Source organism: Acinonyx jubatus, chromosome D3 (genome assembly GCF_027475565.1).
Source record: "Acinonyx jubatus isolate Ajub_Pintada_27869175 chromosome D3, VMU_Ajub_asm_v1.0, whole genome shotgun sequence".
NCBI lineage: Eukaryota > Metazoa > Chordata > Mammalia > Carnivora > Felidae > Acinonyx > Acinonyx jubatus.
In genome coordinates, this window is record NC_069392.1 from 1,623,954 (window position 1) to 1,648,451 (window position 24,498).

The window sequence follows — 24,498 nt, forward strand, 5'->3', positions numbered from 1 at the left end:
CCCAGGGTCTGCACCGTGTGACCACTGAGGGACTTCCCAGAAATAGTCTCAGGAAAGGAGCTCTCGGGAGAGGAAAACGCCAGCGTGGGCCAGCACCAGGGCCACCTGAGAGTCTCTCTGTGGCCCCACAGACAACCCAGTCTCCTCAGTGCAAGATCAAAGACCGGAAGGGAGAGCGGATTCGCTTTCACTCACCAGTCTGTGCCTGAGCTGGACCGTGACGAGAGGAGATCCTGACAAGTTCTGGGACAGCGTCGGTGGTGGGGACACCTCCAGGGAAATCAGGTAGCTGGCTGCAGACAGCGGGTGGGTTTTGTAATTTGCTGCCTCAGCAATCCTTGGAAGGAAATGGAAAATCATTACAGAACAGAAAAGGGGGAGGGAACACAGCTAGAACCTGGCTCAGAATTCAACGTTAGGGCCGAAACTTTGGAGACTGAAATCTTTCTTGGGGGGAGCTTTGACTGGTCTCGCTCGGTACCCACCAGGACCCGCAGAGGAGACCTGCAAGCGGGCACTACCATGTTGCAGGGAGAGTCCCGTCATCCAGGACCTGCTCTGCGAGGCTGGAGGCCGGCACCCCGGGCGACCTCACAGAGAGTCTGCTGGAAGAAGACGTGGCCCAGGGAGCGTGACGGATGGAAAGGACAAAGCTCTGGGTTTGCATCTCGGCAGTCCCACTCACTCAGCTGTGTGACCCTGGGTAAGTGACTTACCTGTCTGAACTTTAACCTCCCAGTTTATAAAAAGACGGGATCAATAGTAGCGTGGCGGGCACCTGTGGTCTTGCCGCCCGGCGTGCGTTCGTTAAGGGCCCTCCGTTTCCTCCAGGTGACCACCCCCTGCCCCCCTCGTAGCCAATGTGCCCTGCTGCTGACTCCATCGGCTCAGGAGTGAGCCCTGCTGCCCAGGCCTGAACCATCCAGGGCACTGCCTCCCTCAGGCCATGGTGACTGTGCAGAGGTGGGCACATGACCCACGGGAAAGTCCAAGGAGATGTGACAAGATTCAGATGGAAAATGCTGGGTCAGAGACCCTCGGTTCTCTCGGCTACACATCGGCCCTGAAGGAGGTGCCCTGGAAGTGGTTCAATCAGGAGGGAAGAGATGAACTGGGAGAGGAGCCCCCCACCAGGGCAGAAGTGAGATCGAGCAGAGTGACATCAACTGGACGCCGGATCGAGCTGCTCCTGAAGCCAAAATGCCCATGCGCCTTTCAGCTGACACGATCCAATGAACTACCCTCCTACTTAAGACAGTTCAAGCCAGCTTCTCTGTTCCTTACACCCCGATCGAAAGACCCCTCTACCTTATGTCTATGGTACTTGCCTCGTGGAGTTATGAGGTCAAAGTGACACTCAGGGCCAAGATGGGGGCGAGGCAAGGAGCCTGGGACGCAGGTCTTAAGGAGGAGCCCACACTCAGGGCCTGGCACGCGCGGCCCCTGTATGGCCCCACGAGTGAGCGCCTCCCTGAGGTCTGCGCCCCGGGGCGCCTGCCTGCCTCACCGTGGTCCCAGCCCGCCTGCACACAGTCAGTGAGCGGCAAACGTCTGCTGCGTGGACTTCAACTCTGGAAAGCCACCCCAGAGCGCCAGAGACGTGGGGTCCCTGGGATCCCGCACGGGCCACCCGGTCACCTGCTGCTTTCTTGCCTGGTTGGGACCTTGCCTGCCTGCCACCCGCTCTCCAAAGTCTGGCGGGGGACTCTGCTACCTTCCCGTGTCTGCGCCCACGGAGCCGTCATCCTGACGGCCAACGCGCTGGGCGTACGGTCTTCTTCCTCCCTCGACTGAGCTCAAAGCCCTCTCCCCGTCAAGCCTGCAGAAGCTTTGCTAGAAGGCGTGCAGTGGACATTCGCTCTACTCCTAGGCCCCCATCCCTGGTCCCCTGCCAGCGTCACAGTCACGTCACCTGACGGGCTCAAGCCCTCCACACACACGTACAACTTTCTTCTTGCTGAACCGCGAGGAAGCACGCCATGACTCTCCTCCCCCTAAACACTCTAGCAAGCCCCTTCTAAGCGCGGAGTCAGCCTCCTCCATAGCGAGGCCCAGTCACCACACTCGGAAGCCAGACACTGATTCGCTAACACGATGCGACGCCTGGTCCCCGCCTGTGCCTCTCGGCTGTTTCGTCCCAACGAGGCCTGTGCGTTCGCCAGGGAGCGCCGCTCCGCGGGCCCCTGAACTCTGGGACGGTCCCCAGGGTTCTTCCTCTTTCGTGGACGTCCAGCAGTGCAAACCGCCGTTTGCAAAACGGCCCTTACTTTAGATCTGTGGACGGTTTCCTCGCGTGGGGATTCAGGCCACGCACCCGGGGCAGGATCTCTCCACGGGCCACGTTAACTCCCTCCATGGCGTCGCACCGGGGGGACACAGGATATCACGCCCCAGTGCTGACCATATTGACAGTGACCAGCTGGCTGAAGTGGCACCTGACAGCCGTCTCCAGCCTCAGGTACCCTGCTCACTTGGTGAACTAACGAGTACCCTTGGGGCGACAGGGCACGACCCCGTTCCACGACTGCCCCTCACCCGGTGGTGTTAACACCCACTGACGACGTCGCCCCCATCAGCGACTACATGCAGGGCGGCGTCTTTCCGATTCTGTCATTCCTCCCGCGTTGACCGGATGGCGTTACTCTACAAGAAGGACGCGTGCGGACACTTAAGTAAGCCGCAGCCCCCGGGAGCTTCTCCTGCAGCACACGTGACTCCGTCAACAAGACGCGGAGACCTAGAGACCCGAGTCACAGCCCTGCCTCTGCCCCCGGCAGCCTTAACATCCCGGAGAGGGCCCGGGTCTCCACCTGCGGAGGGGGAGCGGAGACGCCGTGCCCAGCGCGGATCCCCAGCCCCGCTCTGAGGGACACGGCCGTCCCAGGTGCTTGCCCGGCACAGCACGGCCCTTGGGAAGAGCAGAGCGGTCCTCATCACGAGGGGGCACGTGACGCTCCAAGGACCCTCCATGTCCAGGGGGCCCAGCAGGGGCTGGCCACGTGCCCCCAGGACCCGTGCACAGTGAGACGCCGCCCCTGCCACTGGCTGCCGGGGCCCCTGCAGCAGCCCGCCCAGGGCGTGGCCGTGGATGTGGTGACCCCGTGCCAGCCTGACCCCCAGCTTCGTGCCCTAGACTCGCGTGCTGGTCCCACCCTGCCCCCAAGGGCGACTGAGAGAACGTCACGACCCCACCGCCCCTTCCCTTCTTACGGAAACCTTCCGTGTACGGAGGCCCCATGCAGAACGCTAGGGGAAGGGGCCCGGCTGTGGAGGCAAGCAGGCAACTGGCTCTACTGGTCTAACCCTAACCGGGCGCGGAATTTCAGAATTCTCTTCCAGTCACTGTGGCGAGGACGTCCAATCCTCTTATCGAGTGATTACAGATCTCGTTAAGCAAGCACTTACAGATGTCGTTAGGAGCAGTGCACTTTGTTTAAACAATTAACTCACTTAGCGCTCAAGGCAGCCTCACACGTCAGTACTGTCCCCACCCCTACTCTAGAGAGGACGACACGGAGACGGCCAGGCATCTGCCCAGTTCACACAGCCGGTAAGGGCCCCGCCGGGAGAAGAGAGCCGGGAGCCCAGCACCGACTCTGTGCTGCCATCCACGACGCTGCCGGTGACTTCCGTCCCGCCCTGACGCCGCAGGACAGACCGCACGTACGGGGGCTGTACTTGAGCAGCTATTTCAGCGACTTTGTTTCCCAGGTTAACGTCGCCCACAAGAAGACACTTTTGCACCTTCACCCGGGTTGAAGATCCCACACATGAAAAACACGTTCTCATCACTGCAAGACGTTTGGACTTTGGGAGAGGAGTGTACTTTTGGGGCCGACAGGTTCCGGCAGCCGGCGCGCGTTACTGCTAAGGGGCAGGGGGCCGTGGGGGGAGGGGAACCGCCCGGTGCGCGAGTCTCAGAGCCCACGACTTTCAGAGACAAGAGGAACTGACCGCGGGGGTCCAGGTCACGCCAGCGTGGGTTCTGAGGCGTCCGAGAGTCCTCCCTGGGGGCAGCCGGGGCAGTGAGGGCAGCAGGGCGCTAAAGGCTGAAGGCCCCGAATGTCCCACCTGCAGGCTTCAGGCAGAGCCTTGGCCCACCCCCCACCCCAACGCGGGGCAGGACAAACACAGCCTCTTCCCCCATCTGCTGCTGCCAGCACTGACAGAACCATCTAGCAGGGGTGTGCAAACACAGGCCTGGGCGGCTGCCTGCTCCTATAAATAAAGCTTTATTGGCACACAGCCGCTTCCACTGCTTTCCGCGTCGTCTGAGGCTGCTTTCACACTTCCAGCGCAGACGAGTAGTTGTGAGGGAGACAGTATGGCCCGTAAAGACAAAAATATTTACTATCTGGCCCTTTATGAAAAAGCCTGCTGGCACCTGGCTGGGGTCATGATCCGACTCGGTCACAGCAAGCTGTCCCCTGAAATGCGCGTACACGCTGGTGTCCGTAAAAAGCAGTTCCACCTTTTCTCTCCTCTGCCAGTCTGAGGCAGGAGGAAGGTGTGGACGGGGGTCCAGATGCCGCTCTCCCTGCACGCCCTTACCCTTGGCCCCCATGGCTCCGCCTCGGGAACGCACAGCTCCTGCTTTGCGACGACAAATCCGCTTCAGCCTGAACGTTCAGCTACGAGAGCTGCGGATTGGGGCGGCCAGGGAAGGGCCCGTTTTTCACTCATAATCCGGGATTGGAGAAGTGTCCCCCCGAAGAGGTGGGAGGGCATCTTTTCGAGAAAAAGCGGCGGCATTTTCCTCCGACGGCTCTCCTGAAGAATTCCGGAAATCACACGCAGAGTGGCAACGCCCCTTTCCTTAGTTATAAGGAAACTTGTCCAAGCGCAGGCCTTCCCGGGGTGATGGGTCCCAGGTCCAGAGCAGAATCGTGGCTGTCTCCTTCCCGAGGCCACCCTCTCCCCAAAGGCTGCATCCCTCCAGGCGGTGGGAAGGAGCGGGACTGGGAGACGGGACGCCGGGGCTCAGCCACCCGTGTTCCCACAAGGTCTTCATCCCCCACCCTTTATCCGGACGCACTTCAAATAGCCTGCTCCCCATTACCGAGGGGTCCACACAGCCGGCATCCACACAGCCCCAATACCGAGGGGTCCACACCACCGGCTCCAGCGCCAGCATCCGCAGCCCACCCTGCAGGGCAGGGCAGCAGAGGGGGCCTGCAGCTTCCCGGGCAGGGGGGAAGCTGGGGGGCAAGAGAGCCAAGTGGAGCCTCACCAAGCCGGGGTGAGGGCAAACCCTATGAAAGGGGAGGCACGGACCCTCCCCTCCCCTCCCCTCTCGGAGGAATCAGCCTCTCCCTGTGGTCTGAGAGGGCTGACCCACCCCCACGTGAGCAGACACCACCAGCTAGACAGCAGGATGCTCTGACCCCCCCCATGAGTGGAAGGGCCAAAAGGGGGCAGGACCCAAACGGGCCAATCCCTGCTCTCCCTGTGTTTCCACAGGGTCATGGGAACAGACCTAACCAATGAGAGAGCAGGATGCTCCGGCCACCATGAAGGGGGCGGCCAAGAGGGGCACATGACCCAAATGGACCAATCACAGCCCTCCCTGAGTTTCCACGAGCACATTCTGGAAAGGCTCCACTCCTTCGGAGACCTCAAGACCCAGAGGTGGAGGGGCAGTCCCTGAGCTACCGGAGCCCGCCATGCTTCTATGTAGAGGCCTCCCTGGACGTGAGCCAACACAAAAGTGAGCACAGACAGGACACAGAGAGATCAGATCGCAAGGCATCCCCTGGGTCCCTGGATCTAACTGTGCCTAAAGCCTCCTTAGTCTCATGAGCCCCCAGTCTCCCCACCTTCCACCTAAGCCAACATATCTAATACACCCTGACTGCTGGAGACATGTGCCGCTGTCCTCCCACTCTACAGAAGTGGCGGCTGAGGCTCAGGCAGTTGGGTCACTCGCCCACAGTCACACAGGTCCTTCCAGACAGGGCAGATATGGTCACCTGACTGCTGCACTCTCAGGCTGCCCACCCAGGGCCCGCCGAACCCCCAGTGTCCTCCAAGGCTATATTGTATATGCCTGTGATGGCAGGGAAGTGGGGGTGTCACAGCCACCCAGCAAACAAGCACACACACACCCACTGCCCTCTCCGTACCATGTGACCCTGAGGGACTCACTTGGTCTTGGCTGGCCAGATGTTGTCCAGGTAATTGTGCATCGTGTGGTAGAGAAGGCCCACGATGGTGGTCCAGGCTGGGGAAAAGCAGAGGGTCACAGACACCTGTCAATCTTCCTGGTGACAAAGCCCCCAGCCAAACCCACTTGCCCAGCAATGCACAGTGCAGACCCTCACACCCAAAACCCTAGGGGCAGCTCCTGGGGAGGGGGGGAGGGAGAAAGTGAGGGACTCTCAGGGTAGAGTTTTCCATGAGTCTGAGTAGAAACTTTGCGACCCTTCAGCTGTGGATTCAACCGTGACAATGACTCCCTGCTCCTCCCCTGAGTCAACTCCAGACAGACAGATACAACAGCTCCCAGGGGGGGAGCCAGACTCGCCAGAAACGCTAGAGTTCGCGAAGGCACAGGGCCCCGCTCGAGGGGCGGTCCCAGCGCCAGCCTCCAGCTTCGCATCCTCCGGATGAGCACGTCCTGTTCGCTGCTGGTGTATGAGGCATCTGTAGTAACACGCGTGCTTGAACGAGCCGGCAGACGCAGGGTTTACAAGCGGCAGTGACCACATACATGCCCCTCATGCCTTTCGGCTGGGTCCCACCTCTCTGCCGTACGACAGCTCTGAAGCAGGAATCATTTTTTCTGTTATTTCCCTCCACCCGCTTCACGGAGAGCACTTGGAGCATAAGCGGTTAGCTGTCTTCCCGGGATCGTCGGGGTATTTGTTGACTCTGTTAACATTTCAGGAATGTCTTTAACGTCCTCTAAGTCTCAGCATGTGCCACGTAGAGGGGCTTTGCTCATTCAGCTCTCAAAACAATATTATGAGCCCAGTACGAATACCGGCCCCGTTTCACAGATGAGGAGACCGCGACACAGGCAGGTTCGGTAACTTGCATAAGGCCGCACAACCCGTAAGTGGCTGAACCCGGAATTCCCAGGAATTGCAGCCACCGGTCAGTGCTCGTGACCAGTAAGTCCTGCTGCCGGTGGGAGGAGCCTTCACAGGGGACAGCATGAGGCTGCGGCCCAGCTCACTCGGCAACACTGAGGGTTTCCAGCTCATGCAGCCAGGTGTGTGAGATGAGCAAAGGTCACGTGTGCCCCTGGAGGATCAGAGCATCATCTCCAGACCTTTCTGGAGCTCCCCCCAAGTGTAGGGGGCTGTCATCTGACATCCCGGGCACCTTTCACACAGGCAAGCAAGATGGTGGAGGGAGCGGAGGTGGGCTCCCGAGGGCTGGCGAGAGGGGACTCCTTGCTGGGGAGGGGACACCGTGATCCTATACCACCCACACTGGTCCTGGTCCCCAGTCTCTAAGGCAGAACCCTGGGAATCCCATGTCCTCTGGCCAGAGCATCAGGAGCTGAGTCAAATCCACGACTCCCCTGACACCCCGAGGGACGAGTCTGTGACGAGTCACTTTTCAAGGAGTCTGGAGGGACTGTGACTGCAGTGGAAATGGCCAGAGTTGCCTGAGCCCCTGAGACGGAAGCAGAACCCAGGCCCCCTGGGCAGACAAAACCCAAACCTAGCCCGAGGCCAGGGACGGGGAGGGGAGATGGCCACATCTAGTCATATGCGGCTGACGTGTCTCAGTGCAGATTTGGGAGGACACAAGGCATCTTTCACGGTGGATCAGAATCGCCTCAAGAGCCTCCCCAAAATGCAGATTCCCCGCCCCTGTCCCAAGTCCCAGTTCACGAGGCTGGAGGGCACTGGGAATCAGCATTCTGAGTCAGCGTCTCGGGAGCATCCCGCCAACCCTGAGAAGTGCCGGCCCGGAGCGCAGGAAGAGGCGAGCAGGTCTGAGGGCGGTGGCTCGCCAGGTAACAGCTGGCAACACATCTGGAAGGGCTGAGGACTGGCGGGGCCCCCCGCCCGAGCTCCCGGGCGGGCCCTGCAGCTGCACTCACCTTGGCTGCGGAAAGCCTCGTGGGGAACCTCGATGTAGCTCTGCCCCTGAGCCGGGAAGCGGTAGTGGGAGGAATTTATGGCCTCGGGTAGGAGTTTGGCCACAGAGAACTCTGAGAACAAGCCAGAGACAGGAAGCCACAGTCAGTCAGCTCCGCGGCGCAGGAAATTGGGCTGTAAAACCCCATCTGCCTCTGCTGTTTTTAAAAGAACACGCTCCCCCGGGTAGTGTAATTACCTCTAGAAAATGACGACCTGAAAAAATAAGAGTCCGGGGAAAGTAATTTCGAGCGTGGCTAACGTGTCCATCCGGCCACACGCTGTGGGGGCCCCGTGGCCTGAGGTGACCCCTCCTTCCCTCCGGGCCTCTGTCACCATGGCTCTCAGTTATGCGATGAGCGCCCCCCCCCCCGTGTGGAGGGGGAGCCGCTCCTCACCACACTCTGGGGGACCCCGTGAGACACAGGAGGAGGAAGGCACCCGAGACACACACCTCCCGGCCGTCAGGCAAACGTGTCATTGCACGGAGGGAGCCATCGCGGCCGACTAACTCCCACTACAACTATCCTACGTGGCTCAACTAGGCTTCTGATCCAGAGCCTGGCTGCTGCAGTGGCGCTCAGCAATGCTCCCTAGGTAAAGACTTGTAGGAGGGAAACGCTGCGAAGTCAGCACGTGTGGGACGCTGCTCCGACCATCCCGGAGAGACAGATTTAGGCCAAGCCTCCAGCTGGCCCTCGGAAACCCGATTCTGCACCTTTTATTTCACAGGCACTCAAAGAAGCCGCGGCTTTTCGACTCCGTTCCGAGCACAGACGACCGAGCACAAGATCAGGCTGGTCCCCCAGTCGCCATCAAATGCTTACATAGCTTTGCCTCCGCATCGTGGCTGAGCACGTGTGCCCCGATCTCACTCTCCCCGCAAAGTGTAATTCTGTGTAAGAGCGACCCAGTTCAGAAAAGCAGCGAGGTCTGTCTGGGCTGATGGGCGTGGTGCTCCATCTGTGTGCATGTGTGTGCCCACCTGCACGTGTGTGTAAACGCTGCCTGTGCACTCATCCCCACGCGTGCATACGCTGTGCGTGCGCCTGTGCCCGCGTGTTTACACGCTGTGTGTGCAACTGCGCACGCGCATTTGCGCACGTGTGTGCGTACCTGTGCGCTTATGTGTGTGCGCTGTGTGCGCGCCTGTGCGGATGTGTCTGCGCACACGTGAGCGCGCGCAGGTGGACGCAGGGCCGTCAGCTCGAACTCCAGGGGCCAGCGTCCCTCCCGCGCCTCCCGCGCCTCCGCCCGCACCAACGGCTGAGTCCTGCCCTGGGCGGACGACTACCTGCCATGGAGGAAGAGCCGATGATGGTGACCTGGGGGTCGCTGGCGTGCACGTTGGAAGAGATGTGGCCCATGACGGTGTCGACGGTCTCTATCAAGCCCAGCACGACGGCGTTGTCCTGCAAACGACACAACGTGAAGGAACTGAGCAAATGGAACGGGCACAACTGCCCTCCCCAGACGCACTCGCCGAGCTCACGGGGTCCGGCTCCACACTGGCGCCGCCGGTGCCCCCTGTCCCTCCAAAGGTAGAGCGCCGCGCGTCTGCGGAGGCCATCGTGGGCCACGTCTGACCTCTCCATGACCAGATGGGAAGGAGCCGTGCCACTATCCCTCTCACAGGCAAACGCCCCACCGAGCCCGCGGAACACAGTCCCCCGGGCCACCCAAGCCATTGGCTCCAAGGCTTAGCCCCAGGTGACAGAGACCCAGTCCCAGCTGCACCCTGAAGTCACCAGGAACTTCAGCCAATCTCTGACCGGCCCTGCCATGCCCCGTTCTGTTTCCCGCGGAAGGGGCTAACTGGCCCCAAGTTCCCTCCAGGACAAGGACACCAGCGGCTTCACCCTATTCTACATGCAGGGGACGGACGCCAGCTCCCCAGATCCTCTCTGCATGACCTTCCTGGTGCACCCCTTCCCTCCAAGGGCCCTCTCCACTTACTCTGCATCCCCCAAGCAGAGAGGATCCCCGTGGTCGCTGCCCCCAAGAAGGCAGGGGTCCCTCCTGGTCACCCCGTATCTCTGCAGACAGCCCACCTTGGGCTGACTGTCCCTCATCGTGAGACACTCATCTACCAGGGACAGGGCCTCTCAGCCACCCAGGCACGCAGTGGCTGTTCCCATCTGCCATCATGCCCCTCTCTCCTTCCCGCCTTTCTGAAAACCATCTGTCAGCTAAGCGTCCTTAGCATTCTCTCACAAACACACGCTCCATGGGAATCTAATGAGGTGGAAATAGAACAGGGAGGCCAATTTGAGACATTTTCTTTCAGGCCTGTGGCCTGGTTTCAATCAGCTAAGCCGGGTGGAGCACATGGAGATCTGTGTTTCTGGCCAGCAGTTCTGTTGGGCAGTGGCTGATTCGTACCTTCTCTCTAAGGAACAGTCGAGCCTGCCTAAGCCTGAATGGTTTCATGATCGTTTCTGTTCTGTGGCGGAGCATTCAAAAAAAGTCACTTTAAAATGATGCTGAGAAAATAGGCCTACTCAGGTCCTCCGCTGGCCATGTTCCCAGGCTTTCCCAGGCTGCAGCCCTGTACAGAGCCACCCCCGGAGGTCATGAACTCTAGACGGCTGTGCCTTTTAGAAAAGGTTTCTAGGTAAGATTATCCCAATCTTAAATTCAGGATCCTTTCTCCCCCCTCCCTTTGCCAGGGTTAAATCCAATCTCATTCTGTTTGAAACTGTTCAAATAAAAAGTTCATCAAATGTAAATCCTGTAGCAATCTCATTAATAACATTTCTGCCACCAACCGGCAAATATTTTTTTAACATTATAGGGGTTCAGGAGAATAAGCACTTTAATATTAGACCGGTGTGCGTATGGCCCTGCTAAGCAGTTATGCGTCCCCCACCCCGCCAGGCAACCTTGTAGGTCCCATGTCAAGACCACAACATAAGAAAATGGACAGAGCCAGGACCCCAGGTCACTGGACTGAGAAAGGGCTCCTGAGACCCACTTCACACTTTGCATCAGTGAAAAGTTTCACCTGTGCTCTGCCACTGAGATGCAGGGGCCTCTTTGTTACTGCAGCACAGCCTCGCCTAGCCTGACTGATCTAGCTACTGTTGCTGGAAACTGCCCTGGACATAGTTAAAGACAGCCAGATTAAATCACGCATACAGAGTATTTGTGGGATATATACACGTGAGCAAAACGTAAACTAGATGGAAAGGGACGTATGCAAGAGTGCTCAGGGTCACGGTGTGCCATAAGACTTCAGGTGACTGTTCTTTTATATATTTCTTACCATCTGCAGTTTCCACCTTCTCTACCGCTTATTAACTTGTTTCATCAAGCAGTAAAGTCAGTGACATTACTTTTAAAAAGAAAAAAAAAGTATTCCATTCTCTATCTGCTGTTCAGAGAAAAAGAGAAACTTTTTTGGCTCTTACACTTATCACGAAGTACATATTGCCACGTGTTCCACTTTTTTCACGTAAGCTAGTGACCTTTAAGCGTAAAACATGTTTTTATTACCATTCGAGAAGAAAGTGATGGTAAAAAATTTATCATTAAAAAATGATAAACGTCAACCAAGTATGCAGTCCTCATGGAGGACTGCAACGCCCTCCCTGCTCGGTGTGGAGGACAGTGGCATGTTATTGACACACAACCCTTAAGCCATACAGAAGACAAGGCACTTCAAATCAGTTGTATATCTGGTCTGAGCTCTAATGTCCCAGATTGCGGGACGGAGGGATGCGTCATTTCTCTTAGAGATGTGACTTGGGCCACAATTATACCCCTTCTAGGAAGACACGGCAGTTCCCAAAGCATGTACGTTTTGAAGCTCAAATGTTTTTTGTCTTACCTCTGACACATCAATCCAACTGGGCAGTTGAAGAACCTCTCCCATGGTTTTTAAGAAAGCCTAAAGGCAGACAAAATGACACTGCTTAGCACGGATCTTAGAATTTATAATCTCGAACAGGAGTTGGCACTTTTTTTTTTTTTTAAGCCCACCTAGTAAAGCGGTTAGGCTTTGAGTATAATTTTGTCACAAACACTCAACCCTGCCATTGTAGTGCAAACGCGGCCACGGACAACACAGAACTGAACGAGCACGTTCCAATAAAACTCGATTAGCGAAACAAGCAACAGACCATATTGGGCCCAAGGGCTACAATTTGCCGACTCCTACTCTAGCGCAGTTTGGTGGAATAAACATACAATGCAAGCCACGTTTCAAACTTTAAGTTTTCTAGTAGCCATATTTTAAAAAGTTAAAAGGCAACAGTCGAAATTAATTTTCAGAATATATTTTACTTAGTCCTATACCTACATACCTAACATAGCACTTCAACACGCGCTCAACATAAAAATTATCAATTTAATATTTCACACTCTTTTCTTTGTCCTAAGTTTTAGAAATCCAGGCCATATTTTACATTTAGGGCACATCTCAATTTGAATTAGCCACAGCTCAAGTACTCCACAGCCAGATACGGCTAACGGTGTCCTTATCACCCAGCACAGGAAAATGATTTTTCCTCATTTTCCCCCTCCCAGTGCTAGCCAGTGAGAAGCCAGGGCATCATGGAAAACTGGATAATGGACGCCAAGGGTTTTTACTTCTCACCCAATCAGAGATGGGTGGGGTTTGGAGTAAATCTGCAGGATTCCTCTGCAGGAGGCCCAGGCAGGTCTCTCCGCCGGGGCCCACACCAGAGGTCCCAAACCGAGAGCCCACAGGCTGAACCCGCCTCACAAATCCGCAAATAACTGCTTTCAAATGTCCGTTAGCTGTCCACTTCTTAAAAATTGGATTATTTTCCACTTGAAGGATCCAGGCATGCGGCTTCCCTTGCAAAATAAGAGGCTGCCCTACAGATGAAACTCCGGTGGATCCGAGGCTGCGGCCACCCCCTGCAGGTGAACCCTCCCCTCGGTCGACCAGGGCCGAGTTTGCAATCTCCCACCCTGTCAGGAGGCCCAGAGAGGGAGGCGCAGGGAAAGAGGAAATCACCAAGCTTCAAAATGACCTGTGGAAACCTGCATTGGATTCCACATTCCAACACAAACATACCCTGGAGGCTACCGCCCACCCACCATGTACCCGCGCCCCTGGGAAACCTTCCTTCCACCCCAGGGCTCCTGCCTGGAGCGGGTTGGGGGGGGGGGGGTGGCCTAGAAGTGCGCAAGTACAGCACCTTGCTCCCACCTCCATCTCCTTATGATTGGCTGAGCCATCACGCCCCGCCTGCTCCCCTTGGCCAGCGACTGGCCAGGTGGTGGCCATGTGACCGAGTTCTGCCCAATGAGCTGTGAAGGGAGATCCGAACGGGGAACCCTGGGAAAGCATTTCCGGCTCCCTCCCGGAGGCAGTCGGCGACGCGTGGGGTGTGGCGCTACCCCGGCAGCCGGTGGGAACCGCGGCGGAGTGTGTGGGGAACTGCGCTGTCGCCCGGAGCCCTGGTGTGCGGGAAGACCGAAGCACTGGAGCCCAGGCGGTGCACTCCTTCGCCCCTGTGTGGAAGTAAGCCCTTCGTGCTGCTGCTAGTCCCCGGCGGCCAGAACCACTCCCGCAAGGAGGCGGATGAGGCGGAATGGCCTCTGCGCGCTGGCGGAGACGCCGAGCTTGGCAGAAGGTGGGTGCCTGGCCGGGGACACGGGGCAGGGGCCAGGACCCTGGAACCCAGCGCGCCAAAGATGTCAGCACTCGCCCCTCCCCCTCTTAAGGACGCCCGGGTGTCCCGAGCTCCTCCACATCCGTCTGCCGCCAGCGGGTCTGGGAGAACGAAGAATCCTAACTGAGCGCTCACCTGTGCCAGACTCTGTTCTCTGCTCGCACGAGCCCACCTGGGTCCCCCGAGCCGAGTATCCTGTTGTCGCCCCCATATCGTAAATGAGCAGCGTGACCAAGGGCACTGGGCAAGCAGCCGTGGAGGGAAATTCAACCCTGCTGTCAGCCCTCTGCACCCTGCTCGGGACCCTGACACTGCACTCTCCCCAAGGAAACCCACTCGGCCGAGAGCCTTGGTGCTGAGATCAAGTTAAGGCCACAAGAGCCAGGGATCGGCCCCTACCTTGACCTGCAGAGTGAAAAGCACCTTGATTCCATCCCATAAATGGCACCTAACTTTAGGTAACTTTGGCAATTCCCACCGACGTGCATGTCGCGGCACTGGGGGTCACGCTGTGTGCACACCAGGGCTACGTCTGCCCGAGACCCAACCCCACCCTTCACCTGTTGCCAAGGGAGGCGGCCTGGTAGCACACCCAGATGGCCAGCCGCCAGGTGGATGCGGACCTGGGAACAGGAGGTGAAGAGCTGAGTCTGAGCTGAGGGAGGCCCCAGCGTGCTGGGCAGAGCTGGCTGGAGGGGCCACCCCATCCGGCTGTTCACGAGAAGTCTGTAACCCAGACTTTTGCGTAAAAGCTCACGACTTTTCTATGACTCTGTGCAGGTCAAACAAAACACACCTGTGCTCCTGGATCTGGCAGTTTGCCTGCTCTGATCTGCCAGGCGCAGAAAAGAAATAGCTTTACCTTGGTGAGGTTCAGCGCTGTTTCCTGGGAGAGGGGCTTACTGGGTAAGTTGAGGGACACGTTTCGCAGGTAACTCAGTACCGTTCCTGGACTCTGGAGGTTTTTTCTCTTCTCCGTCAAGTTGGTTATGATAGGATGGTAGGCGTTGGTGGGCAGCTAAAAGGAATGAGAGGTGTGAGTTCGGGCTGGGGATGCAAGTCCAAGAAGTTCAGCGTGTGCTCCAGGCCGCGTGCCTCGTGACGCCCCGTGACAATGGCACTCGCTCTTATCGCATATGAGGCACTTCCGTGACTCTCTGACACGTACTGACCACCTCAAGAAAGACGCACCTATTTGAGAGTTGAAACTAAGCACAGAGAGGCTGACCCAGAAACACATGGGAAACAACTGGAATTTGCACCCACACAAATGGTGCAAGAGTCTGCGCCCTCACTGTCCCCTTAGAGCTCCCAAGTAAGGTAAGTAGCATGATTACAAATACTGCTTCCAGAGGGGGACGTTTCTGAGTGGACTGATCTCTCCTCAGACGACGGGACAAGGGGCACAAACAGAAGGCATGCATCCACGCACAGCCCCCTGCTCTCCGCTCGCTGTGCCGCCTGCCCAGGAGATGGTCTCTGTGTTTGTGTCCCCGGACGTCTGGTTTACTTCCTTTCGACCCCTCTGGCCACAGGCCACAAGAAGCAGAGGACTTTCCCTTCAGTCAGCTGAGCATCCAGAGTTAGTGCCAAAGTTAGCTTCTCCTCCAGGGATGATTCCTCCCCAGACACTACACTGCCAACAAGAGAGAGCCAGACTGTCTGATGGAATTCAGCCCTGGCATACAGTCTAAGCCGAAAGGCTCTCAGCAAGAGGGGACCGAGATCGATGTGCATGCTCACCACAGTGTTGGCTGGGGGTGTCATGAAGAAGCTTGGTGGCGTCGAAGACAACACAGCATGCTTTCCTGGGGGGAAAAAAAACAATAACACTGAATTAAGGACTAAACCGTGGTCACTCTTCCAGTCTAAGAAAGGCCTGCCTTTATTCAAAACTCTCCAGCTTCAGACCCGTCTAAGACAGCCTGAGAATGCTGAGCAGGAATGCTGTTGCACAGATACAGGGCTAATAAATTAGCTTAATGGGTAGATGGTATGGATTTTCCCAGGTCACATTACTTTTCTATCTATATTTCAAATCACTTTTGAACACCCTCACGCCAGGCGTCACATAAAAAGATGATTTTGTGTAAGCTTTTGCCGATCTCAGATAAATAACCAAAAGAAACGGCCTTCAATTACACCTGGACTAGTTGGAGATAGAATACAGAGTGCTGCTAATCTCTGGGCGGAGACAGACCATCCCTCCCAGACAGAAGAAGCAAGACAGACAAAGTGGTGGGGCACACTGTCCTCCTGAGTCCTTTCAACCCTGAGGATTCTGGTTATTCTTTTCCATTTGGTTAATTACAAATAGCGAAGACATCTAACACCGAAGATAAGCCATATTCGCTCTTCTTTTCCTCTTCTCCACCAGCTATTTCGAATCTTAGCATTTCCTGGTAAGAACACAGACTAACTAGATGCTCTACCTCATTTTCGGAAAAATCCCTCAAGGTTGCTTGAAGTGATCTAAGGAAATGACCTCACCACCCCTAGTTAGCTCCAGTAGTAACCAGCCTCTCGGGTTATGTGGGGCCCAGTAGCTGGGGGACAAGACGCCGAAGGGGAGACTCTGCCCAGAGGACTAGAGACCCAAACGCTAGGTTCTCCAAGTCAGAGTGACATTCATTCCTCAAATGCCAAGTAGTTACAGAGGAGTCCCATCCAATTCACATATAACTTTTGTGAGTCCACAAAGTGCAGGACAGGAAGGACTAACCCGGCAACCCTGCCCATCGTCACCGTCGATGACCCTGCAAGGCTACGAGAAGAAATGAGAATCTTTCGTGTCCTCTGTGAGTCCCAGGTCCCAAGGGGCTCTTGTTTTGTGGGCATCGGATTGTGTGGGTATGTTTTCAGTGTTCAAAAATACATAACTTGGAAATCACACGACTCTGAACGCAGCCTTCTACTTCCTCTGATTTTCTGTGGAAGGGGTGGCCATCCATTGTAGCACTGGGAGCAAAGCTGACCAGGTGATGGATGATCAACCCTCTGCCTTTGTATGAATTAGGAAAAGTCACCGCATCTGGCCTGCTCTGGCTAATGGATTAGAAAGGGACACCCCCTCTGGGCCAGTCATGCAGAGAAATGCCTGCTTTGGGCTCACCCTTGGTGTGCAGACGGGGCTTTATGCAAAGACCAGGTTTTGCCTCCTCCTACAGACCAGACACAGCAGGGCCCTGGCCTGGCCTGAGAGCAGGCTGGACCTCAGCCCAGATGTCTGTCTTCACACAGCTGGCATGACCCTGGCTCTGATGGACTGACTCACATGGAGCAGTCTAGGGAACTTCCAGATCATTTTCTCTGTACGTGCTTTATGTCATGTGACCTGTCTCCAAAAGCAAGTCCCCAAGCCATATGGGGCCCTGATGGGTGTAGTTCTGGCTCAGCAAAGGTGCATGTGTGCACTCCTTGGGATATGTAGGTGTTAATACAACACCTCTCCTGAATGCCCCCCCCCCCAAATCAGATACCACCTTCATGGGGCACAGAGGGTGAGGTGACCTGAAAGGCTGTGCCATGTGTGGGGCTGATCGCCCCATTTCTGAGCCCTGGGATGTCCTGGGGACAAGGGTTTGCTGGTACAGACACAAGAACCAGAAAGAGCAACACGTCTTTCCAGTGTTATTAAAACGGTAATGTATCGAGAAAGAAGGATCTGTTTCAGGCTTTCAGTAATACAAATACAGATGACATTTTAGTCTTGGTGACAAATCTCTGAATCTTAAGCTATAAAATGCAGAAGATTGATATCCTTCTTTCTTGTAAAGGACCTATATTTTGTCCTTCTGTCACTTGTGTGACAGGAATGAATTCCACTTTCTTAGTGAAGAATGAGTGTCAAAGGCCGCCGTGGACACAGACTTCCTGCACACACAGCGGCCATGCCCTGCTCTCGAGATCAGCAGCCCCAGTCATCTGCGGGGAGTCCCCTCTCCTCTGCATTTGGGACACGTCAACCCTACTGCCATGTCAAGGGTGGACTGTGACCCAGGCCTAAGGCAGTCAGCGTATCCCACACCCCCAGCCGCAGTTCTCAGCTCCTGGAAACTGGGATACACATGGATCCATCTGGTCAAATGAGACTCCTGGCCAGTCCTGCTGCAGGAGGAGACAGAAAAGAGAAGGTCATCTTCTGCAAGCATGGGGTGGAACCCTGGAGGGAACAGCAGCCATAGTGGCACCACCAGAAGGAAGCGGGGTCAAACAAAGAGATTCCCAGTGACACGTGTGAGCACCTAGAGCAAACCGGTCCTGAAGCGGATTTTCTCCTGTTGTTTCCATTGTGGGGCTTTTTTTTTTTTTTTTAATTTCCCTTGTTGGCATAAGTCACTCAAGTTGTGTTTTCTGTCACATAATCACAGGGTCCTAACAGCTGAGGGACTCACTATCAGAACCTGAGAGGGGGCAAGCCTTGCATTAACACCTACACCTCCCGGTCCCGACCTGCCCCTGCTGCTCTGGTGTCCATGCAGTGGCCAACCAACAAATGTTTATGAGTGACTGTCATTTTTTGGCAGATTATTTCACGTTCAAGGACCAGTGCATTCCCTTGTTATCACAGTGAAAATAGAATGGGGGAAGTAAATATTGATCATAAATCAGCAAAAATGTTGTGAAAACCTGCCACATGCAGGCATTGTGCTGATGCCTTACACCCGTGACACTGTGGCTCCACAGCCCCCCACCCCTGGGACATGAGTAGTACTGTTTCCATCCATTTACAAAGGAGAACACAGTGATTTGGGAAGATTAAGATACAAAAAGTCATATATTACATGATTCCATGTGGTTGGAAGACCCAGAAGAGGGAAATCTGTAGAGACACTGGCTAAGTGGTGGCCAAGGGCTGGGAGGGGGCAATGGGGAGTGAAAGCTAGCGGGTGCTGGATTTACTTTTGGGGTGATTAGACTTTTTAAACCAGAGGGGATGGTTGCACAGCTGGTGAACATAGGAAGTACCACCAGATCATACGCCTTAAAATGGTCAAGTTTATGTTACATGAATTTTACCTCAGCCAAAAAAGTGACTTCCCACGTCCCAGAGTTCATTGTGGCTGAGTGAAGGTTTGAACCCAGGCCACCTGTCCCTGAGGGCCCATCAGAGCCTGGCATGCGGGAAGCACCTGGTAAGCATTTGTTGATCAGATGCACTAAAGGACCCGGAATGCCTGTTCCCAAAGGGTCTGTAATCATCCATCACATACACCTCCAAACCCCCTGGCGACCAGCAGGATATTCATCTCAGTGTGTCTCCGTTAAGGTGCCAGTTTCTCCATCCTGGGGAACAGGTGTTCTAGAGAAACGGCTGTATTTATGAGGTTCATTAGGATGCCTCTCAGCCTGCGGCGCAGACGGTCCCCTCAGGAGAGTGTGGAGCGAGAAATGCTAGTGAGGGAGGCGGACGGAAGGAGCCCTGTCCTCCCAGAGACGGGCAGAGCTGGCCCGAGCCCACCCCCCGTGCCCACTGTGTCCTTCCAGAGACGGGCAGAGCTGGCCCGAGCCCACCCCCCACCCCTGTGCCCACTGACCAACGGCAGCTGTGAAGTACATCGCGATCTCGTCCGGGGTCAGGGCCCGTTCCCAGATGATGAACTCATCGAAAGCTCCGACCTCATAACGCTTGGTCTGGTCCTGCTCAGACCCGATCACGAGGTTGACGCTGGGCTCCCCGTAGGCATGAGACACTTTGCCGCTTGGGTCGGAGGTGCTCAGGGTCCCATTGACATAGACTTTCAGACCCTCCTTGGATTTCCATGTAAACAAGACATGAGTCCAGTAGGGACCTGGAAAGAACAAAGATCACTGTTCTGCTGATGTGGGAAGCACATGTTTCTGAGTTGTTAAATCCCTTTCGAGATGATTAGTCACTGTTAATCTTGGTGAGTCCTTCATGATCTAGATCTAACTTTTCTCAGTCCTTTGAAGCACAGAGAAGAAATTGTCCCCATCCCCAAAATTCCAGAAGCAGTCCAGAGAGACCCTTTGCTATTTTAAATTAGATCCTTTGCTATTTTAAAATAAAATGAAATAATAGCTAATGGGGGTAACTTGTTCAAAAAACAATTCTTTTTCTTCAGTCCTGCCTGTGCCATCATAGTGCAGGTCAATAAAACCCGTTGGACAATAAAACCTATCTGAGGGCCTGATTCAGCCCAGGGCGGTTGGCATCCACCTCTGCTCTGATATGGTACACGTAACACTAATAAACATGGTGGTATCACGGTAGTCAGGGCCACCCTCTGGGCTCATTCTCTCTGGCCCGAGAACCACAGTGACCCAATAAGAAGAATGTTCATCAGACATTGGTGGTGGCTTGCCCCACGAAGGGCCCAGCTTGGTTTTGCAAGTGATGTGTTATCTCATGGGCTTACTTCCGGAAGGAATAAGGCAGCCCATTAAAGGACATGTATCATCTTGAGCCTGGCATCATCTTAAATCATCCAGCAATAAGCCGTTGGGACTTCATCAAAATAAACCCTTCAGCACAACGAGGGAAACAGCCAACAAAACTAAAAGACAACCGATGGAATGGAAGAAGATATTTGCAAATGACGAATCTGATAAAGGGTTATTATCCAAAGTCTATAATAAACTGATACAGCTCAACACCCAAAAAACAAATTATCCAATTTAAAAGTGAGCAGTAGACACGAATAGACACTTTTCCAAAGAAGACATCCAGATGGCTAACAGATACACGGGAAGATGCTCGACATCACTCATCAGGGAAATGCAGATCAAAACCATAATGAGATACCACCTCACACCTGTCAGAATGGCTAAAATCAAAAACAAGAAGCAACAGGTGTCAGTGAGGATGTGGAGAAAAAGGAACCCTCGTGCACTGTTGGCGGGAAGGCAAACTGGTGTAGCCACTGTGGAAAACAGTGCGGAGACTCCTCAGAAAGTTAAAACTTGAACCGCCCTACAACCCAGCAATTGTACTACTGGGTATTTACCCAAAGAATACGAAAATACTATCTACAACAGCCAAATTATGGAAACAGCCCAAGCATCCACCCACTGATGAATGGATAAAGAAGTGGTATATATATTCAGCCATAAGAAAGAATGAAATCTTGCCATTTGCAATGACGTGGATGGAGCTATTGAATATTCTGATAAGTAAGTCAGAGAAGGGCAGATACCATATGACTTCATGCATATGTGGAATTTAAGAAACAAAACAAGCAAGGGGAAAAAAGAGAAACAGTCCAGGAAACAGACTCTTTAACCGTAGAGAACAAACTGATGGTCACCAGAGGGGAGATGTGTGATGGGGATTAAAGAGTACATGTATCATGATGAAAAATAAAATAATTAAAATATATGTATATTCTATATATTCAATCACTCAGCAGTTACTTAGGACTTTCTTGCTCAGGTTGCTCAGGACTGTGCAACTTTATAATGTTGAGTCTCTGGAGAGCCCTTGGGTCCTAAATGGGTCCAAAGTGTTTTGCCCTTGAATTTAAAGCAAGAGTAACAACTTTCTTCAATGAACAAATAGAGTGTACTGCCAGGCAGAAATGTTTACAATTCTCCCCCATTTCCCTGGGTGGAAAAACAGAGTTCAGTAGACTTTACCTTAAAATATGTCGAGGAAACCTACTAGGTGCCCCATACAGTGTCAGCCCCGAGGATCATGGGGATAAGGCTGTTACATAAGAACCTGACCTTGGGCAGAAGGTGATAAGAGCCAGGAACAAGGTACAGGTAGTTCCGTCTGGGGGGGCAGGGGAGGCAGAGACTCCTGACCTGGGGTCAGAGAAAGCAAGCAGGGAGATCCTCCCAGACCTCTTTTGCAGACAACGTTCAGGCTTAGTGTGAGTGAGTGAGCACGGCTCCCCCACTCCCCTAGGTAGCCCGGCACAGAGAGGGCTCGGACACACCTGTTTGGTTCCAGGTCTTTTAGCGACTAAGACATACAGCCTCCTTTCCATGGGCCAGAAGATGCATTTTCCTGGAGGCCTTCACTCTGCCAGCCCCGTCCGTGGTTCCCTCTTAGTCCCCAGCCTGGACTGGGCTCCCCCTCAATGTCACCCCAACACTTCTGGGGCCCTGGTCACCTCTACCTTGTCCAGTGTCCACTTCAGACCCTCTGCTCCCCAAGCTTCCCCCCCCCACACCCCTGACTTGTGCCCACTGCACGACCCCACATCACCCCACAGAGCACAGAGAAAGCAGGAATCTCCAGACCGAGCCACACTGGCCCGCAACGCCCACCTGCAAACTCCCCCACGTCGGCAGGGCCCACCGTGCTGCTCCCCACGTGTCCCAGGGCACCCCCACCACGGCTCCAACTCCTGTCTTCCAGACCCCCCTTCCTCCCCAGTCTTCAGCCACTTTTCCAAAAAGTCTTCACATCATACTCTAAATAAACATTGCCGAGTCTATACCACTAGAAAGAAGGAGGGGGAGGAGGCGAGGGATGATAGGGAGGAGGAGGGGGAGCAAAAGAAGAAAGAAGCAGGAGGAAGAGGGGAGGGGGGAAGGGAGGGGGAAATGGAGCAGGAGCCATGTTAAGCACTACCGCATTTCGTCTCCCCCAGCCCCACCCCGACCTTGGCCTCAGGCAGGTCAGGCCAGCACCTTCCCCCCAGGAAGCAGAGGCTGAGACCCGGGCACCAGGCAACCGAGGCAGGGCCCAGCTGGGGTGGGAGGGGCCCAGGCGCTCTCCAGCATCTTCCCAGGCAAGCCCTTAAAGCAGAGGCCGAGGGGTCCCTTACCTGGCGGGCTGAAGGTGGCCTCCCACGTCTTGGCGTTCTCCCGCGTGTACAGCTCCACGGAGCCCTTGCCGCCACTGGAGCAGACCTTGAACCCTTCAGAAATGACCTGTCCCCCGTATGCCGAAGGGATCGGTCTGGACTGCTCTCCGTGCGTCTTCCAGAAAAAAGAAAACGTGACCCCTGAGGGAAGGAGAGGCGCTGGGTCAGGAATGACAGCAGAAGGAACTCAGAAGCAGCTCCTTTGCGTTTGAAAAGCCCTTCTGTCCTCATTCTAGAGACAGTGCATGTTCAATTCAGAAAATTCCGATAACAGCAGTAGGCAGTATTTAGCAAACGCTCATTAAGTACCAGACACTTTTCCAAGAGCCTTCAGGGACTTCTCTCCTTAAATATTGTGAAAACCCTGTTACCACCTCCGTTATGAAACGAAGACACTGGGCCAGCTTGCCCAAGGTCACCAGCCATCATTAAGGTTAGATCCAAGCTCCAGCCTTGTGACCCCAGAGCCCCCAAATATAAAAGCCTGCACAATCTTCTTTTTTCTTTTTCTTTTTCTTTTTTTTTTTACATTTATTTATTTTTGAGAGACAGAGAAACAGAGCACACGTGAGGAGGGGCAGACAGAGGAGACAGAGTCCAAAGCAGGCTCCAGGCTCCCAGCTGTCAGCACAGAGCCTGACGCAGGGCTCAGACTCACAGACCATGAGATCATGACCTGAGCCAAAGTCGGACGCTCAACTGACTGAGCCACCCAGGGGCCCCCACAATCTGTTCTTATTCTTCCTTTTAGTCCAGAAGCATCTTCCCGGTAAGTCTTCCTAAAACCTTCCCTACAAGCATATTTTACAAAGAAAGGAACCAGCTCACACACACTGGCTTATAAACCACATAACTTACTGTATCTCCACGAAATCCCTCCAGTGTCCATACAGCCTCACGTCATCCCGTTCTCTGCACAACGCTACATCGAAACCGGTATCACATGGTCTCCTTCAGCTTTTTATTTTCCAAACAGAACTGCCAGCTAAACCTGGCACACCTCAGATTATATGCCTTTAGGAGAAATTCCTAGGAGGGAATTTCTTGTCAAAGGGGAAGCCCACTTTTAAGGGTTTTGACATCTACGATTGTTATTTCCAACAGAGGAACGGAGTGGGGCCCACAGAGGCCGTAGCCGCTAAACTTTCCTTCAAGACACCCAGCCCACAGGTAGTCAGGTTCCTAAGTCCCGAGCTGGCCCCACATTGTACCATGTGGACGACATGCTCTTTGCTCAGATGCTACTATGAACGAGCTGGCTCAGTGGTCACTGCGTCTCACCTGAAAACAAGTCCAGATGTTGGGGGTGAGGAGTTCCTTGTTATATGGGTAACCTGTGCATGTGTGTGAGAGAGAGACAGACAGACAGATGGAGAGAGGGAGAGAACAGGTGCACACGTGTGAGTGTGGAGCTGACGACCTGTGTGGACTGTGTGCGAGAGCAGGAAGTAATCCCAGTGGCCTCATCCCTCTCAGCCTGGCCCGGGCAGGAGAGGACAGAGCCCAGAGTTGATCAAAACAGGCCCAAGGACTTGGGGGTGGAAGGACAGAGCCGGAGGGCCATTTGTCCTGGGCCTTTTTATACAAATGGCACCAAATTTAGACTTTGGGCCTTCAAATGAGATTATGGACACAGCCTGAGAGTCACTGGATTAAAGGAAGACATCTTTCAGCAAATATAAACATGCATCCCATTACCAGCCATCTTTACTGTAATGCCTTGTGAATTGACACGTTACGAGTTGTTCAACTGTCTTGTGACAGTCATACTGCATCATACTTTTGTGGGCTCAAAGCCCTATTACGATTATCATAAGAATGTTAAAACATGGCATAATTTTATAACCCTTGTTTGGAATTTCTCCCAATTTTTAAATATAAGAGGAACCTCAAAATGATGGCTGGGACCTGGACCTTTGCTGACCTCTGAGGAGGGCGAGTAGAACCCCAGGTCACAGGGACTGTGCTCTCAGGGCCATCAAG

General features: G+C 54.6%; 1 protein-coding gene across 5 annotated transcripts in view; it reads right to left on the bottom strand.

Moving 5' to 3' along the window:
• The window catches only part of ADGRD1 (adhesion G protein-coupled receptor D1), a 124,212-nt gene that overhangs the window by 74,786 nt on the left and 24,928 nt on the right, over positions 1–24,498 (bottom strand). For all 5 annotated transcript variants that reach the window (XM_027044286.2, XM_027044287.2, XM_053206590.1 and 2 more), the window contains 9 exons: positions 22,477–22,656; positions 19,276–19,530; positions 15,482–15,546; positions 14,601–14,756; positions 11,923–11,982; positions 9,388–9,505; positions 8,057–8,167; positions 6,145–6,220; positions 196–337 (listed from right to left, as the gene is read on the bottom strand). In XM_027044286.2, coding sequence (XP_026900087.1) covers positions 196–337; positions 6,145–6,220; positions 8,057–8,167; positions 9,388–9,505; positions 11,923–11,982; positions 14,601–14,756; positions 15,482–15,546; positions 19,276–19,530; positions 22,477–22,656 — 1,163 coding nt within the window. The remainder of the gene's footprint in view (positions 1–195; positions 338–6,144; positions 6,221–8,056; positions 8,168–9,387; positions 9,506–11,922; positions 11,983–14,600; positions 14,757–15,481; positions 15,547–19,275; positions 19,531–22,476; positions 22,657–24,498) is intronic.